The sequence below is a fragment of the Lepisosteus platostomus genome, chromosome 4, assembly GCF_059453375.1.
Source record: "Lepisosteus platostomus isolate fLepPlt1 chromosome 4, fLepPlt1.hap1, whole genome shotgun sequence".
In the NCBI taxonomy this organism is placed as follows: domain Eukaryota; kingdom Metazoa; phylum Chordata; class Actinopteri; order Semionotiformes; family Lepisosteidae; genus Lepisosteus; species Lepisosteus platostomus.
The window spans coordinates 68,176,330-68,195,625 of NC_142614.1; the positions used below are offsets into that span (position 1 = coordinate 68,176,330).

Below are 19,296 nucleotides of genomic sequence, written 5' to 3' on the forward strand. Positions count from 1 at the left end.
ACATGTTCTCAAAATGTCATGAGATATGCCTAAACAATAATCAAGACTGACAGAGAATTCCCACTAACTGAATTAGATATTCTTGTTTAATTAAGAACACATTGTTACATATTTTATGTTATTTGTGAATATAGGTTCAGTAAATAATGTAACATAGTCTTGTTCGTGTTATGTAAGGAATTTTAATGCATGTGGTGCATGTCAAACTTAATTTATCAAGATATTTAAACATCTGAACTATTTACAGAGCAAAGAGTGCAATATACTTTAATGTATCTGTAACTAAAAATGGGTCTGTGCAAGCTGTTCTTTGTGTGCACATATCTTCTGTTTCCACAAGTTATAAAGTAATATATTTTATTTTTAATTAAATAACATTTCTCCAAATATGAAATGTTTCTAAACCGTTGCAGTGATGCTGCAGACAACTAGTTCTCTGCTTACATAAGTAATAATAAATAATAAAATACATGAAAATAAAAAAAAACATACCGTATTTGAATACTGTGGAACCGTTCAAAGTAACTTTAAGATAAGGAACTTAAAACTGATCAGGGATCCTTAACATACATGTATTTGTATAGAATTTGTTTGTCCCTACCTTTGCTGCGTAAAGTTACTGTAACTGTACAGAAATAATTTCTTAAATCACTTCTGATTTCTTAAACCGCATTGTCAAATACAAACCATTTAAGAGGCAAGGGGATACCTTAAACTGTAATCTATCGTATCATGGACTTGCCATCTGAAAAAAAAAAATCTTAGATCATTGTTGGCAGGCGTCTGCAGAGTATAATTCGAATACGCCTCCTAGATTTTAGCTTCCTACAAAAAGAGCTGAAACGAGAGACCGAGAGAAAAGAAACTAGCGATATTCAAACGATGCGTTCTTGCTGGGTTTGCTTTGCGCGTGTGAGTATCCCTCGTCTGTGAAGAAGACAATTCATTTTGGAACCCACAGCCGCAATTTCTGTTCACCTTTAAAAAAAAAGAAAGAAATAAACCGAACCCTGCCTTCTGAAGTACCCCAGACACCTCAGAGTGTCGGCATGCAGGGGTGCCGGTTGATCCGCGTGTGGTGCTTCTTTTGGCTAGCACTATCGTCGCAGCTCTTGGCCTTTGTGTTGTCTCTGGACAGTCACAGGCAATGCTCGGAGGACGACCAGCTGCTGTTTGAGGAACACATCGAAGGACAGACCAAGCCGGTCCTTGAAAATGGCTGTTTAATGCAATGTACGCTCGAGGTTTACTCAAGAATGTCTAAAAGAAAAAATCTTATGATATCAGCGGTGCGCCTCAACCTTGGGAGCGCAGGTAAGCACGTTTTTTTGCGACCAGAAAAGTAAATATTCAAGGCAGCACCAACAACGCTTAAACTTTTAAACGTTTTAGGCTAAACAGTATTGGAACAAGTAATAGGTTTATTCCATGCTGAAAAAAAGAAGAAAAAACACAACGTTTCAGCCGTGGAGCCTTCTTCAGGTGACACCTTTGCAGCCTACCCATGCTGACGCAGCTACCCACCTAAACTGTATTGGTTTTGGTAATCTGTCATTATCGATATTCTTGCTCGATTAGGCTACGCTGGAGTCATACAGTACTTATTAAGAATAATTAACTTGTTAAATGTAATGTAGCACCTACACACAGACTGCGCATTCAGAACTTTACACGTGAGAATCTTTTTTTTTGCCAACTTTGTATTTTTTGACCCGTTTTGGCAAATTTGTAATTTTAGACCTATTGAACAACAATGATGCAATTATCAAGTAAGTCGTAATCCACGCACACGAGATAGTACCTTTTTTTTTGCCAAAGAAGTCTTTTATAGTCAATGGAAGTCAAAAGCATTAGCTCGATGTTCAATAAAATTTAAAATCCCAAAATCCCATGTCCTTCCTCAATAATGTCACACAGCACATAAAAACGAAATACAGTGTGATCTATTTAGATTAGGAATACTTTAAGATATGAATCAAGTGAGTAATTTGTTCAGTTAAGGAAGAATTGGTCTTAAAGTATATCTAAACTGAAAATTGGAATAAAAAAGAAAAATAATCTGCTTTACTGATCACAGTTAACTTTACGCAGGTCTATAGAAACCAATGAAATAATGGCAATTTGTAAAACCTGCTAGAGCACTGAGGGGCCAAAACCAAAAGGCCAGCAGTACTTATTCCTTTTCTCCTGTGCCTTTTTATTTTTTGTATGGTTGCATGTTGTTGAAAGGCAGCATGGTTGTCCAGTGATTCACATAGCTACCTCACAATGCTGGTGCCCTGGGTTCAGCACCGAACCTGAGGTGCTGTCTGCATGGAGTTTGTGGAGTTCTCCACATGCTCACCTGCGGTTCTTCTGGAAAACTGTCCCTGGTTTGTGTGTGTGTGTCTGTGTGTGGCCTGCAGTGGACTGGTGTCTTGTCCAGGGTGTGCCCTGCCGTGTGCCCGTTGCTTGCTGGGATAGGCTCCAGCTCCCCCACGACCCTGAACTGGAAGAAAATGAGAAAATGGGCAGATGTATGGTTGCACATGTGAACACGGACTGGAAAAGGTTCCAGCCTGATACACATTTACTTTGTTTCAAAACTTACTTTTTAGCATTGCTATGTTGCCTCTTATTCAACTTACTTTTAATCATCAGAACCAGTTCTTTTTGTGTCTGCGTGGTGGACAGGACAATCCCGTTACAGATTGTAGGTCTTCATCAAATCAAAACCAATTTCTAAAAACACAATACTTGCTTGATTCATCAGTAGTTAACTGGTGTTGCCAATCTTTAAAATCAGTGACCAAAAAAAACCAACTGGATCTAGGCTCTGCAGGACCAGGATTGGAAATCCTTTCTCTAGGCGGAAACACTTGTTTAAATGGCCATGGTCATTAAATGTTGTCTTAAATTGCCTTGCAAAGTGTTATATCCATTCCATGGTAGGTCGCACGGAAATCCACACCACTCTCAGCTACATATACACAGGAGATGCCCGTCCAGTTAATTAAACAGACAAAGAATCTTTACATGCTCGTTTTTTGTAGCACCGAAGTAAAAACCTTATAACCATACCAGGTGGGAATAGTACTCTTGTTATAATGAATGATAAGAAATAATGCAAGATAACACTTAGGGCAAAAGTTACGCATAAGAGCATGCCCTTTGTGCCCCAGCTAGTTTGTTGAGTTGCTGAAATATATTTGATCAGAGGGTCTCAGCCAGCTGTTTCTTGCTGTCCTCCAACCCTCTGCGTAAAAAAGTGCCTCCTGTCCTCGGTTTTAGTGCAAATTAGTGCACATGTTGTTTCCACTTGTGCCCTCTGGTTTGTGTTTCCCTGTTCATTCTCAGGAAGCCCACTGGGTTGTCTCTGTCAGTGTGTTTTTCAGAAAGCACTTTCTTGAAACCTTCTAAACCTTTGTTTTGGACTCTATCTACAGGTATTCAGTATTAAAGTACATGTTGAAGCGCACCACATTAGGTTCACAGTCCCTAAATAGTACTTTTGCGTCTGTGTTCCTCAATGTGTTTGGATTGGTTGGTCTTTCAAGTAGGTGGTCTGGCAAACAAAATAAGGAGGCTGCATTAGTCATAATTAGTAATATAATAAATAGGTGAAGAGAAACACAACCGTTTTTTAGGCATTGTTAACCAATGTTGTTTATTCAATTAAACCTCTACAGTACATACCGTAAATTATATCATTCTGGAGTTTTTTTGAACACTGATGCATCACAGCAGCCAGCAGTAAGGTTTTGGAGTAGACTACAGTAGTTTCAAACAGGGGTTTCTAGTACTTTCACACCATCTCTGTAGAGTTCTCACAGGATGACAACTTGCAGATCGAACTGGGGGTTTGTTTTTCCAGCTGACAGATGTCCTACACATGAGCCAAGAGCCCAGGGGTTTAAGGGATTGTATTTGTGCAGTGAGGGATAAATGCTTGGGCAAAGTCAGCTGTATGTGCAAGGAGGGACATGCACACTGTGTGGTGCTGCATCTCCAGGGATTGTGGGAGGTGGGAAGGACCACTGACCCAGAACCATCCATTAGTGCAGTGGTTCCCAATGGGGTTCTGGTGACCCACACACCTGTTGGGTTTTGTTCCAGCTGAACCCTTCATTGACTCAGTAAGAATAAGATGAATCTGAACTGTTTGTTTCCCAGCTCTTCCCCATGTTGGAGCTTTAACTGTTGTATTTTGTAACTGAAATTAAATCCCAAACTTGCGACTGGAAACAAAATGCAAATATTCCAATTAACCCACTTCTTAGGTCAATGAATGCTTCGATTATCGATTGAAGGTGGGCTGGAATGAACTCCAGCAGGTATGTGTGTGGGTGGTCACCAGGACTAGTACTGGGGACCACTGCTGTAAAGGGTTAGACAGTATGATCTGCACACTCCACTCAAAGCGCTTTACAGGTAATGGGGACTCCCCTCCACCACCGTGCAGCATCCACCTGGATGATGTGATGGCAGCCATAGTGCGCTAGTGTACTCACCACACACCAGCTATCAGTGGGGAGGAGAACTGGGTAATGAAGCCAATTCATATTATTATTAGGAGTCCATGATTGGTAAAGGTCAGGGGGAAATTTGGCCAGGACAATGGGGTAACTCAGTCAATTGGGTAACTCAATTGGGTAACTCAACTCGGACAATGGGGTAACTCAATTCTTTTTCAGAAACGCCCTGGAATTTTTAATAATAATAATAATGTTTCTTTATTAGCCCTATACAATTTCTTGCATTAGGAATTCATCTTTTCGCATACCCCAGCTTTTCTCCGTGGAGACAGACAGGGAGAGAAGCTTGGGGTCAGAGCACAGGGTCTGCCATTGTACAGCGCCCCTGGAGCAGTTAGGGTTAAGGGCCTTGCTCAGGGGCCCAATGGAGTAGGATTCCTCTGCCGGCCACAGGATTTGAACCGGCAACCTTTTGGCCACAGGTGCAGATCCTTAGCCACAGAGCCACTGCTCCACCCCATGGACATGGACAATCAGGACCTCATCCTAAAGACAGCACCTTTTTCACAGTATAGTGTCCCCATCATTACAGGGCATTAAGACCCACACAGAACGCAGGGTGAGCGCCCACTACTGATTCCACTAACACCTCTTCCAGCAGCAACCTTAGTTTTTCCCAGGTCTCTCATCCAGGTACTGGCCAGGCTCACACCTGCTGAGCTCCAGTGGGCTGCCAGCTGTGAGCTGCAGGGGGATAGAGCTGACGGCGTTTGCCCCCTGTGGGTCGACCTCCCATCCCTTCTTTCTTTTGTAATTCGTTCCATCGGGGACTGAGTGGATTCACCTCTTTGATCTGGGCACCGAGCAGGTATCACGCCATTTCGATACTCCCCCCTGCGTAGGCGTAGGCTTGCAGATGTTGAAGCATAGACATTTATGGTGGTCTTTTCAGGAGTTCCCACAATGCCATGTTGAAGCCTAGGAAAGCAGAGGAAACGTGGAGATTTGACATGATTTTAGTGAGAGCGCGTTAGGCTTCGGAGGTATAGGGGAAGTACTGTAATTTGATAGTGTACTCAGGTATACGCACTTGTATTTTGTACTTTTCTTCAGGTGTGGTGACAGCAGATTTTTCTCCTTCCCAGGCGCGGCTGGAGAGTACTGCTTTCCCACAAAGGTAAGGTGTACCAAGGGGCAGTACCTGCAGAGTGTCTTTGTGCTGTTGCCCGTAGAAACGGGGACGCAGGCAGTGGACGGCCCCGTTGCTCTGCGCCCCTCCTCCTCCTCCTCCTCCTCCTCCCTCGACGAACGGGATCTCGTGAGGCTTCACCAGGGGCAGACAGGACTCGTTGACAACTGCGGGCTGCGCTTCAACGTCACCGAAGCCTTCACGGCCAGGCAGGGCGGCAAAGCCTTCTGTGTGGAAATCGTGTCGGAACAGGGCACCCCTGCCCTGAAATGCGAGCCGTTTCTGGCCACGGTGTGGTGGAGGCAACGTCGGCCCCCGGATTAGCTCCGTTCGGAGGGACCTGGTTTTCGGATTTGTTGACTGCAGCACACTGCCTGTTGTTCCGGAACACTCTCAGAACACTCTCTGGTTTCCAATCTTCCGGTTGTTCTATGTTTCGTTACGTAATGTGGAGAACAGCACACAGATTTTATCGAAATGAGGACACTCTGTGAAACACTTCAAAGCATATAAAATAAGGGCCGGAGTCCAAAGTTTAAAATGGTTGCATCCAAAATTTTAGAACTGATATTAAACAAATTGATCTTAACCATATAATCAGTCTGATAATCCTTGACCTCCCGGTCCGTCCTGCCTTGTGTTGTGATATTTTGAACCACTTTTAAAGGAATGCCATAATAGAGAATTGTGACAACCAAAACATCAGGTGTGTTTTGAGTCAGTGGGGTGGCCAGTACCTGTAATCCCTAAAGGAATGAATTTTAGAAATCAGTTACACAACATATACAGTAGGAAATGACAAAAACACTTGGCTTTGTTGCACATTGCCAACATCCAAGTTCAGCAACGTGATGGAAACTTGACAGAAAGTTTCTTTTAGACTTTCAGCTGGTTTGCAAATAAAGAATATCTGGAATGATGTGCTGATGAAAAAACAACAACAATTATTGCCAGAAAGATGAGATTTCTTTGCCTTTTCAGAAACCTCAGACCGTTGTTGCACTTAAATAGTACATTAATGAGTTTGAATTCTCTCACTGCTGTTTAAAGAAGGCAATCACTGTGAGTCTATTCTGTGGCCACCACCGCAGCCCACAATAGAGTCACAGTAGCAAACACTATCGTGTAGACTGCCAGGTTTTATATAACACTGACTTGGAATTGGTGAACATTGCCCAGTTACTACATTGATTACTCTCGGTTGTTCTTCTGCACTGGTGTTTTCCTCCATCTCCTCTATCTTTATAAGCGGGAAGGTGTTCATTTGAGATCTGAAGATTCCAACAGATATTTACTCTCTACCACAATGTAGACATTAGTTTCACACTTCGCTGAGGTCCACGGCTGTAAGCAGCTCAGAAAGTAGGACCATTGTTCGAATTCCTAATTAGAAATTTCTCAATAGTTGCGTTCTGTATTTTTGGCAGAAAATCCATATATCATCATTGAATGTGGTGACCACGAGAAGCAGTAAATGACACTGCAGAACACATTGTGAGTAAAGTGTGATCCTTCCGTGTTCTGGCTGCAAATGCCCACTAATGTTTTGTCATGAAGGGAGTTATGGACACCAAGTGGGAAAACATACAAAACCTCGCACCTGAAGAAGGCTCTACGGCCGAGACGTTGTGTTTTCTTTCTTCTCTTTTCAGCATGGAATAAACCTACTACTTGTTCCTTTGCAGCCGACGCATGCTGATGCAGCTACCCGCCCGAACATACAAAAACCTTTTCATTTACCTTTTCATTTTATTTTATTTACCTTTTCATTTTCAATGTTCCTTGTCCTTGTTGGTTCAGGTTAGAACCATTTAAACACACGAAAATGCTTCTATCTCAAGACCTACCGTGATCAAAGTTGATACCAAGAGATGGCAGTGAAAACAGGGGTGTTATTACTGTCTGAATGACAGAATGTCACACGCAATGCCAACTTACTGTATAGAAGTGGAGATGAGTTCTGTTCCCCCCCCCCCCCCAGAAGATTTTAAAGTAACAATCCTGGTTTCTAAGCTTAGAAAAGGCTAAGGTCCTGCCTACCTCACTCACCTTCTTTTTTCAAACTTCACCCTGGTCTTTAAGATCCAGGTCAATTTTATCTGCTGCAGGTCCCCCCAGAACCAAACCGTGTTCTGTGGGTGACCTTGCTTTTCCGTCTCTGCTCACCTGTAGAAAAACCTCCCCGATCATCTCCGACAAGCAGTTTCAACTGAGACTTTTACAACCGATTTTCAAACCCCTCTCCACCAGCAAGCCTATCAACGTCTAGTCCTATAAACGTCCTGACTTCCTATCTTTTTCCATCTTGGGTGCTGTTAGCCTTTCGTTTACAGTGCAGCTGGTTGAGATTCACTGTAATGAAATGCCCTATACAGATTAGATGTAATAATAACAGATGTCGCCTGTCAATGGTGAAGTTGAAGACTGTAGATATAATCATAAATAGACATTTGAACAATTAGAGAACATCCAGAACATATTTATTGTTTTTTCAGACAATGACATGGGAGATGAAACAAAGCAAGAAACCCTACCAGAAAACAGTTATCTTTTGACAACAGGATTCTCAGAATAAGGCCTTTAACACCAAATGAGCAAGGAGCTCAGTGATGACGGCATTATTGTTTTGCCTGCATTAGAGATGTTGTTTTTCTGGTAAATGAGAAATGTAATGACTGGTCCCAGTTTAACCAGATATCTTGCTACACAGCAGGTTTTTCTGTATTGCTTCTGAACACATCCAGTATATAGGTCACACAAGGTTAAATCATTTGGTTTGCTCACTTTTAATTATTATCAGTTTTTGCGTAACCTGGATTGTTTTAGCTCAGCGAGGGATCTGCAGCTGTGAGCTGAGGTTTAAGAACCTGAAGTGGACAGAACCTGAATTGGGCAGAATGGAGTGATTGGATTGCTCATGGGGAGCACGAATCCTTAAACGTGGTTGATGGGTTCTTGGATTTATAAGCTATATAATATTTTACCATTGCAATAAACTGAACAGTCTTTAAGGTATTAAAGGTTATTGAATGGTATTTTTCTACTTAGGTTTAGATTTTATTTAATTCTGTTATGCATAATTCTCAATTGTCTTCAATGTTAAGATTTATGTAATGAAAGAAAAGTGAATTATTTTGGTGAATGTTTTCAAAGATACCATCTTTTGCATCACAGTTGTATATTGCCGCACAAAATAAAAGCAAGAGTGTATGAACACAGAAGATGATGGTAAGAGATCACAGAGATTCTTTCAGCCTGAAGGCTTTTGCTGCATTTTGCTTTCAAATAAATTGATACACGATTTTATTTCAATAAAGTGTTTCTTCCTTTCCTTTCAGCCTTTCTGTATGCCTACTGCATAACAAGTGGAAATCAGAAGACTGTACTGCACTTAGCTATTGAGTATTTTATAAAAGGTGATGTTGCTCCTTGTACCCTGTTACCCTGAAAGAGAAAATTAGCCACAAACCCAGGGGGTATCTCTGGGAGCCCAGCTGCAGAGGACTGAGCATTTATACAAAAGCCGGGAGTCAGGAGTGTGATACCCTCACCTCATCCCCTCATCCTCAGCTCTCTGAGGCCATGAACATGACTGACTCACCCCCTGTCCTTCCTCCTGCATTGACGATTTCTGTGTTGGGTTGCCAGGCAGCCTCGGGAGCTTGGAAGCTACTCTTCTCTTTGGGGGAACAAGGTTACAGAAGTCACTTAACATTCAATATCATTTCAAAACATAGCCACCAAGCAATAGAATAGCACACCTATGGGGTTATATTGTGGGCCTGGTGGGAGACTGTGCCGTGTGGCCGTTATCCAAATCCAGAAGCATTGTGACAAGGATGCCAAGCTGTCTGGAGGACAGAGGCAACCACCAAGCGGATCAGAGCAACTAGCCAAATCCAGGAGCAACTAGCCAAATCCAGGAGATGGAACCTTGGACAGAGTGGGCCATGACGAGGGAGCACAGCTGATAGAAAAGCACCCTGTATGATGTAACACACTATGGACAGCCTATAAACCAAATCCAGTCAACAAAACAGTGCCAGGTCCACAGAGGGCACTGCATGACGAGACACTGGTCGTCAGCTTAGGGAAAGGGAGGAGGATGGACAGCCATCCTCTTCCAAGCCTGCTTCTCACTGCGTGGGGAGATGACCACTGGGAGGACTGCCAGCAGCTTGGACAGATAAAAAAACACCCTAACCTTCGGGCCATTTCCATGTAATATTATTTCTTCTAAAGGAAACCCCATTTCATGCAATTGAAGGGAAAGGTGGATTTTAAATATAACCAGGGGCTATACCACTCTGCAACTCACTGAAGCTCAGCAGGTGTGAGCCTGGTCAGTACCTGGATGGGAGAACTCCTGGGGAAAGCTATGGTTGCTGCTGGAAGAGGTGTTAGTGGGGCCAGCAGGGGGCGCTCACCCTGCGGTCTGGGTGGGTCCTAATGCCCCAGTATAGTATGGGATCACTGTACTGTAAAAAATACACCATCCTTTGGATAGGACGGAAAACTGAGGTCCCGACTCTCCATGGTCATTAAAAATCCTGGGGCGTTTCTTAAAAAGATTAGGGGTGTTACCAAAGTGTCCTAGCCAAAATTTCCCCCGGGTCTTTACCGATAATGGCCTCCTAATAATCCCCATATCTGAATTGGTGGGGGCTGCACATTGGTGGTGGTTGAGGAGAGTCCCCATTAATTTTAAAGCACATTGAGTGGAGTGTCCAGAAATAAATGTAAAGAATTATTATTAAATTGATCATATTTGGCAGAAAGGAAAATCTGGCTACTACAGTGAAGAAAGTAGAGGTTAATTCTACACTGATATGTAAAGCTGTTGACCCTTTTTCAGTGTTGAATGAGGAAAGAGGAGAAGAGGCCCAGTGAGGAGAATCTGGAGTCTGGAGACACATTTCAGGTCATGGTGGAGGCAGTCTGACTGGGGGGCTCTGGCTCAGCGTGCTCTGGCTGCAGAGGAACAGGCAGAGGCTATTTCCACGCTACAAAGTAGAAAAAACACAAGGTTTCACCTGTTCAGGTGTCAGTACATCAGGGGAAATTACAATGGTGCATCAGTTAAAGAGGTAACAAGAGCTCATTTTCTGCTCCACAGAAGGCCTGACGGGGGGGAGACAAATGTGCGATGCGGTTGTTGGTTAAACCACGTAGGACTAAAAAAATCAGCATGAAAGTTCTTGTTACTTTATCCATATTTTGACACATCCTTGTTAAGGAGGTGTAGGTTCTATTCTCAGAAACAAAATTCTGAAAAGCACATAAAATGAATTGTAAAAGTGGTCTGTCTGTCTTACAGCCCGGCAAGCTGGTGTGTTTCTGCATATCTGAAGAGAGCTCACGTCTGGCACAGTCCACATCCCTCCTTTTCTGTTATTGATTTAGTTCTGTTATCTCCCGGTATGTCTTGTTTATATTTTGCTTTATAAGCCTAGCGTCTCCGCTGTTCCGGGCTCAGTTTTGGAAGACGGACGTCTGAAGACCCGCCTATCACCAGGCCTAGAGTGAGCCTGAGGGCATAGGCCTTCACCCCGGCGTCCTGCCCTGTGGGCCTGGGGCTCGGAGCGCCTGGTACCGTCATGTTTTTATCTTTTTGTGTTCCTGGTCCTGGTTCCCCTTCCTGGGGATTTTATTCGTCTTTGTCCCGGATGGAATTCCTAGCTTCTGGATTGCGGACTGCTCTTTGGCTACCTTCCTGGATTTTCCTGGGCTTGGTTGCCTCTATTCATTCCCCCATGCACCAGAGCACAAGCAGTCACCACTCACTGTGGTGATTCTGCTTTTTCAATAAAAAGTGCTTTAAATTAAGGTTTATATTTCTAGTTGTTCTGCCCACAGAATGTTGCACACCAGAACTAAAGAGAACACGCCAAAATTATTTATTTAAGAATCCCTGAATCAGGTATATCGCAAATAATGAAATAATTATTTGAGTGCTAGACTGACAAGAAATTCAACACAAAGTAAATGTTGAAACAGTCTGGTACTATATCATAGTTCAGTTTCTTCATCAAAGATGCACATGTACTGTATACAGTACCTCATTAATATTAAAATTGAGGATTATCAGCTTTTAAGGGAATAAAGTAACCTGATAAAGTTTTTCTCGCACTTTTTTGAGCATGCATTCTCTTATCTGATTAGTTTGAAACATTTCTATTCAAAAGCCTGGCCTGAAATTCAGATTAACTCACCACACTTACTTGCCCCTTGATGACCTTATTTCCCTGAAAGTTCTTACATTTACCACAATGGAAATTCACTGTCAAATAGCTGGTTTGAACCTGCTGTTTGTTGGCTGCTGTAAAAGTTTTATTTTGTGCTTAATCAATGCAGTTTATATACACGTGACTAAATCGTTTCAATTTAAATACAACTTTTTGAAAATGTATGAATCCTTTGAAGACAACATCTACACTTGTTTGTAGCTTGTAGTATGGCTTATCTTTCTGAGCCGGAACAAACAGCGGAAGAACATTTTCTTGTGAACTCTCCCAAGCTTCTGTTATTTTGTTCCTTTTCAGTCCATGAAGGCTGGTTTTCTGTTATTGTTAAAACTATGGGGCCAGAGAGGAGGTGACTTTATCTGTACTGCACTTAACTTGACGGTGTTGAATTCTCCCCCTGCTTTAGATTCAGATTGTAATTGCTGCTCAAACGGAGCACCTGTGCTTATCACTTCCTGCATGGTGTTCAATTTATGTGCTTTCTTATATGTTAGCTATTTTGTTATTCACCTACTGCATTGATTGTATGCATTGTACAGTATGTTGGGCATCTTCAAACTACTTCTAATGCTACTACTACCACCACTGCTACTACTGTTACTGCTGCTAGTGCAGCTACTAATGCTACCAATACCACTGTTACTACTGTGACTACTGCTAGTACAGCTACTAATGCTGCTACCACTAAGAAGAAAAAGACGAACAGTTGCGTGTTTTGTGCTTGCTCTTCACCAAAGAAAAGAATGGAATGAGAATTGTGCTGCTGCTCTCGTAAAAAACAAATCTTGACGTACTATTGTGAAGGTAAATATATACCATGTGCTCCTGCGCCCTCTAGTGGGTATTTTCTTAGTTTCATGTACTGCTTTTTTCTTTCCCTTCCCCAGTTCGAATGGTTGTGCTCTACAGGATTAATGTTTTCTTTTTAATAAAATCATCTTACCCTCTCTACAATATTAGCTTGACCATTGTTTCACGCGTTTCATTCATTTCCAACCATTTAAAATCTAATTGTTTTTTTCCTGTTTACGTTATTTATTGAGGTTCTACTGAAACTAAGTGAAGAGACCCATGCGAAAACGGCCTCAAACAAAAACTGCTCATTTTGAATCGACATTTCTACTCAATTGCCTTTTTTTTAAAACAAATTGGAGTTTCATGAAAGATTTCATAAGGACACCTGAGCTCATTAATTCACTGCTCAGAAAGTACAGGTTTCCTGCATGCGGGTGAATTCAGCGAGATCTTTTTTTACAGTATAGTGTCCCCATCGTTTCCAGGATAGATACTGCAGTAAAAACACTGCTACTCACAAGATCTGAACCAATACTGAGCACTGAATGAACGGGGAACAAGGTTTAAACAGGCTGGAGGGGAGGCGTGGTGATGAGTTAACGAGGTGTGGTTAGCCTACGCCTCCCCAGAGTGGATCAAGTACTAGCTCTTAGTTGGGGTGTCCTCTTGTAGCGGGATGTTGGAACTGTAACAGGGTCTTTATATTGGGAATGACTTATGGCCACTACTTTCTGGAGCCCTGCCTTCACCTGTTCCCCAGGCAGAAATGTGCTGTCAAGGTAAAGAACCATGACAAACAGCCTTTGGTGTTTGGCAAATTGAGTCGGAGGTATAATGTATCGCTAAAACCAAGCATCTGGACACTAGACATTTTTCTGAGTACATTTTTTTAACATTGCCATGTCAGATTTCCATTTTCAACAGCGCTGATAAATCTCTCATCCTCCAGTAACTAAACAGTTCTTAGCCCATACTGTGGCGGTGGGCTAAAACATCAAACTAGCTTTATGGCAATGAGCCTCCAGGGCATCAGATACCTTGAATTCCAGTTCACGAAAACCAAGGGCATTCACTGATGACTCTGCTCTTTACACAATTCGCTAATGAATTCTGACCCTTTGTGAAGCATGTTATTCAAAAGCTTTGCACTGTGGTAAACTAACAAAAAAAAAACCATGAAGTAAAACAATGTGCATCTGAAATCTGCCTCTTGACTCTTGTTCCTTAGGTAGTACCAGAAACGTCTCTTCAATTGCTGACCCCTTATGTCAGTTTAGCAGTTAAAGCATTAACTGCTTGTGTTATCTTGGGACAAAGAAATTATCCATATGGCTGAATGACACACAATCCCACTACCCTCTGGGCATGTAGCTCATCTCTTTTCTTGTCCACGATCTGATGTTTTTCTTCATTTGACCTTCACATTTCGGCCGAAGCTGCCAGAAATGCTGCATAAAAATATGCAAGGACACAGACAGATATAGCTACCTGGTCTTCTGTTTTGTTATGCGAATACAGGCAGAAAGGCTTTTGATCAGCAGTGTCCAATCCTGGTCCTTGAAAGGCTGGTGCGTCTGCAGTTGTTTTTAGTCACTTCAAAGTGTCACAACCAGATCGTCTACCGAAAGCTGTTAGATTTGTCTGACTAACGAGCAGATTTTGGACACAGAGAGTTTAGCTCGAATGAAAACTTTGGCTCCCCAAGATCCCAAGAATAGGCGTCCTTATTTGAGGCTGATTTCTTTGAAAAAAGAAGCTCTTCAACATTCTGTTAAAACACTGTAAAAAGCCTCCAGATTCACAAAGCATCAACAAAGTAAACAGCGATAAAAATGATGGGACGTCATTTTTTTATTTTATGTATCTTTTATCTTTTACTATTTACTCAAATTGTTTGCCAACATGGCCATATTTGCAGGTATAGTTCATGCTGTGATTTTTTTTTGTGCATAAACATACTTGAACAGCATAAAAGGGTTTAAACTACCTCATTGAGATCAATGGCCAGATTTTGGTCAAATGTGAGGAATTCCATGTCTCCTTGTCCCAGCAGTCAGTCAGCTGACTGCCTGGAGCAGTCACTAACCCTTAAAGGGAGCTCGGTGTAGGTGCACACGAAGAAAAGACTTCTAGTCGAAGTGCAGACAACGTACAGTAGGCTAAAAGAATGACCACAGATGGATAGTTTTCTCCATCAATATTGCTGAGGGTGTGAAGAATCTGTTTATTCACCACCTATTGAAATGCTGCATGCCTCTTTATCTGCTTACATATCATAAGCAGAATAGCCCACTTACCCTACTTACAGTTACTTTCCACTAAGTATTTTTTTGTACTCTTCCTTTAACACAACCTTTCTTTTTACCGATTAGATTGAGAGACGCTGTGGCCGTTGACTGTGGTGGGTGCTGGTAGACTATTCGTGCAAGTTTGCTGGGTGGTACAGCGGCATCGTGTGGCCGAGAGAGGAAGTGCAATGCCCCTTTCTGAAGGAAACGGTTGGGTAGACAACACGAGCGGCTGTTTGGGGACTTTAAGTATTTCAATCCCGGTTAATTCAACGTTCGGTTAAAATTTTACAAATCTGTTCAGCATAGTCGATCTTCTAAAAGAGAACAACATGGGCAATTGAATGGCTGACAAGACAATGGCTGACGTATTTTGATGTCGCTGGTTATCTCATCCTCCCCTACTAACGGCTTTTAGAAATGTCGGCATCCTTCATGTGGAGCTATATTATTCACAGCTACATGTTGTTCGAGCTGTCTTGCGTAGGAAACTACTCGTGTGTATTAATGATATCATCTCAATGTTTATTGAACACCGAGTCATCATTGAGAAGACAAGCAAAGAATCCAGGGGAAATGAGGAAGTTCCAATGAGGCGCACCACACCGTATATCTGCAACTCAACAGACGTCAATGTGAATTAAACAACACCGTTTTATTGTTTTATTAAGGATATGGCTCCGTATCTGCTCATTTACAGCTTTAACACAGCACCTTAATGGGATGTCGGCATTATAATGTTGTTGACAGAGATTATGGTGACCCACTTATGCCGATATAAATTTGACTGTCGACAAATACATTAACTTCCCTAGATTTCTTAACTACCCGTGACAATGAGCAGTATAAAAAGCCCTCCATTCATTTTGAAGACGACTAGGCTGGCAGATGACTCTGATATTAACATATTTTAGCGCTTTTGAGCTCACGTGGGTATTCGCCCTCGCCACTGCCCCCTCAGGTCAGCCCCCCACTGCTAAGGGCTCAAACTCGAGACTCTGGCATCACTCAACAGGGACCCAGCCAGTTGAGCTAAAGGGAGATCTCCCCTCAGCCCGGCGGCTGAGGTCCCTGCTATTCACAGGGAAGGGCAGTGACGTCACCGCGCTGGTAAGCCGGCTCGCACAACCTGTAATGTTGTCCGTATGCGTTACAGTATCATCCAGTTCAATCTGGATTCTTTGCAATTGTTAAGCCAAAACCAGGACTGCAGACTGCACACCAGGATCCACTCTTGGATGCTGGGTGTCAGCTCCTGTTGCCACTGCAAGCCTGTCAGGAGTGTGTTTGTTAGTACCAGGTGTCAGGGGACGGGAAGTCTGTCTCGTGTTTTGGCCAGATCTCATCGGCTTTGTATAATTGGATTGTGTATTTACAGTATAGACAGCATCCAGTGCCTTCCTTGAAATACAAATTTGAGAATTATAATACAAAAAAGCGAAAAAATGCCAGAAATTCTAAATGGAATAATAGGTGGAAGAAAATTATGGCACACTGTATTCTTTTTTTCCTGTTTAAACATTTATTATTATTTTATTAGTGTCATTATCCTTTGCATATACAGTTCTGGGAGAAAGCTAAAGATAATGTGAAGTGAAAAATAATGGTTTTAGCAGATGCTTGCTTAGTTAACATAACTTGATGGGGATAGTTCCCAATTCATGGGAAAATATCGACTGATGCTGCTAAAGTAATTGACTTTCGTGCTTGTATTCCATTTCAAGGCACAACTGTATTGTATAAAGTATTAGTTGAACAATATCAACATTGTGCCAGTTTTTAATCCCTTATTTTTTAAAACATCCCATTCAAAATAACGTTTAATCACAGTTACATATAAACCTATGGAAACAACAATCGGATTCAAACTTCTGCTACCAGTAAATGCAGAAAATGATCAGGTTTGGACAGATCATCCTCAACATTTCCCCTTTATCCTTAGAAATAGTCATTTCAATAATGTTACACGAGCAGAGTGATAAGATGATCATTTCACCCAGTCACCAATTATGGTTTCTATCCAAAGCAGACAGGTTGAGGTAGTGAAATCTCTTCGGTCTAGAACAGAGAAGACTGAGAGGAGACTTCATAAAGCTTTATAAAATCCTTAGGGGAACGGACAGATTCGACCCAGAGGATTGCTTTACAGACAACGATGAAACAAAGACACAAAGTCACAACTAGAAACGTAAAGGAAATTCATAAAGGATAGGGAACGGGAAACACTCCTTTACTCAGACAGTACTGGGTCTTTGGAACAGACTTCCCAGGCAGCTGGTGAAGATCTGAACTCAGAGCACCTTTAAGAAACAGCTGGACAATAATGCAGACTCACTCAGCTACCAAACCACCACACAAGCAAGGTGGTCAAATGGCCTCGTGTCATTTACAGACCTTTCTAATGTTCTGAAACACCACAGTCCACTGAATGAGCGGCCCTCTCTTGGCCTGTTCACTCACATGGTAATGGGGGGTGCAGTGACCTACTATATGTGACTGAGCACTGTCAAGCACAGAGTGACCTGAAAGGATTGTCTTTTTAATCCCGAAAAATCGCATGAAAAAGGACAGCTTGTGTATCAGGTGCTACAGCACAAAGCCTGTTTGCATATGAAAGGGCCTGTAGCACATGCAGTGAAGCTGACTTAATGGTTAAACCTTTCTCTAAGAAAACACACTGTTTCCCTCAGTGATCAAACTTCATTCGCATATCCTCCTTGCAGGGATTCTGGAGTGTATAATTGAAAAAAAAAATCAGTTTTTTTGATGCGACCTGGTTTCCAAGTTGAAATTCTGCGCTCAGAAAGACAGAGTGTCGATGCCATACAAGGTACACCAAATGTTAAGAAACGCTCTGTTACAGCTATTGGAAGTGACTACTGAGGTGTCTTAAGAATCTAGAGACAATGATCTCTCCTGGTTAGTGGCTGCATTTTTTAGAATAAGGACAGGGTCCCCTTGCTACAGTATGTACTGTAGCACTCAGATTTATAGGGAGAGAGATTTAATTTTAGGTAGCATTCTGTTTTATTCAGAAGGAAGGTTTAACTCTCTTGTTGTCCTGTGTAGGTGTTGTGTGTTGTTTAGAGTGTTTCATTGTCATTGTTAATAAATATGAACATGACTAATTGATTCTTCTTCTCACCAAATCTGTGCCAGAGAACAAAAATCCCAAGTGCTTCTAATTATTCCATCATCCACTCAGGTATATTTTGTAGGCTTTTCATTTATAAACTGGGGGTTATGATTATTTAAGTTCACTTATCAATTATCCTGTTTGGTATTTTTGGTATTTCACTATTTTGTAACCCCCCATTTGTAACACTATTCAATAATTAAAAACCCACTCGTGTTTTGTGAGGAGTGTTGCGTAAAAATACATGCAGTCTCAAGGCAAAAAGAAACTTCTCAAGCAACTATTATTCCGCATGTTTCCCAACAACAACATATTTTATTTGCTCTGCTTTAGATTAGTGGAGTTATATAACAGAGTCTGAACGAAGGATAAAAATGCATGTTTAAATGGTTCACAGAATAAACGGAGAATGAGGAATAGGGCTACATGTCACATCAAAATTTGATCTTTTAAATTATCTTCATAATTTAAATTTAAATCGTATCTCAAATTGATCTTTTATGTAGATCTCGTTACAAAGGGGCACGGACCATTTCAATGTTTAAATGAACAATAATAAGCAGTCGTGACACCAGCTTGAGCTTGAGTTCACTGGGAATAACAACACAGAAGAACTGTAAGTGTATTGAAATGTTTATTGACTGTTTTATCACAATAAATTTGGCTCAACCCGCTGAGGGCCAAGCTCCTGACCATAGAATGAGGAGATTACCTGGCAGGATTGGTAAATTCATTGGCTTCTGGGAAAACTGGCCCTGGTGTGAGTGTGTGTGTCCTGTGATAAACCGGTGTCTTTTGCCTCTCGCTTGCTAGGACAGGACTCAGTTATCCCGCAACCCCGCATTGGATGAAACAATTAGAAAATGGATGGATGGAAATTCCAGTGTGATCTTAAAACCGCCTTTTAGGGATGGCCTCCTTTTCAATTTTCAGCAGAGGCTGAGCAGTAGTCGTTGGTAGTGAAGTGAAAGAAACTGGCATCGTTTTAATTCCATCAGCCTCAGAGCGATTTGGTGTGATTCCTGTGACAGCAGCACAAACTGTTCGCTCGGAGACATTGCTCCGCTGGACACCCACTTGGGAAAGAAGAGAAATGTAAATGAGGCCAAGCACGAGTGTTTCATTTGTTTTTAAGCAGTGATATAACAAAGTTGATTGGCAAGGGGGATTTTGTCTAGTTTAATTCTGA

The 19,296-nt window shown here is 41.9% G+C and overlaps 1 protein-coding gene across 1 annotated transcript; it reads left to right on the forward strand.

Annotated features, from left to right (window-relative positions):
- Window positions 1-797: 797 nt before the first annotated feature.
- Window positions 798-8,959, forward strand: LOC148673676 (uncharacterized). Its single transcript, XM_088630427.1, has 2 exons — window positions 798-1,314; window positions 5,600-8,959. The coding sequence occupies exons 1-2, from the start codon at window positions 1,050-1,052 to the stop codon at window positions 5,965-5,967; spliced, it is 633 nt and encodes a 210-aa protein (XP_088486553.1). The 5' UTR covers window positions 798-1,049; the 3' UTR covers window positions 5,968-8,959.
- Window positions 8,960-19,296: the final 10,337 nt, after the last annotated feature.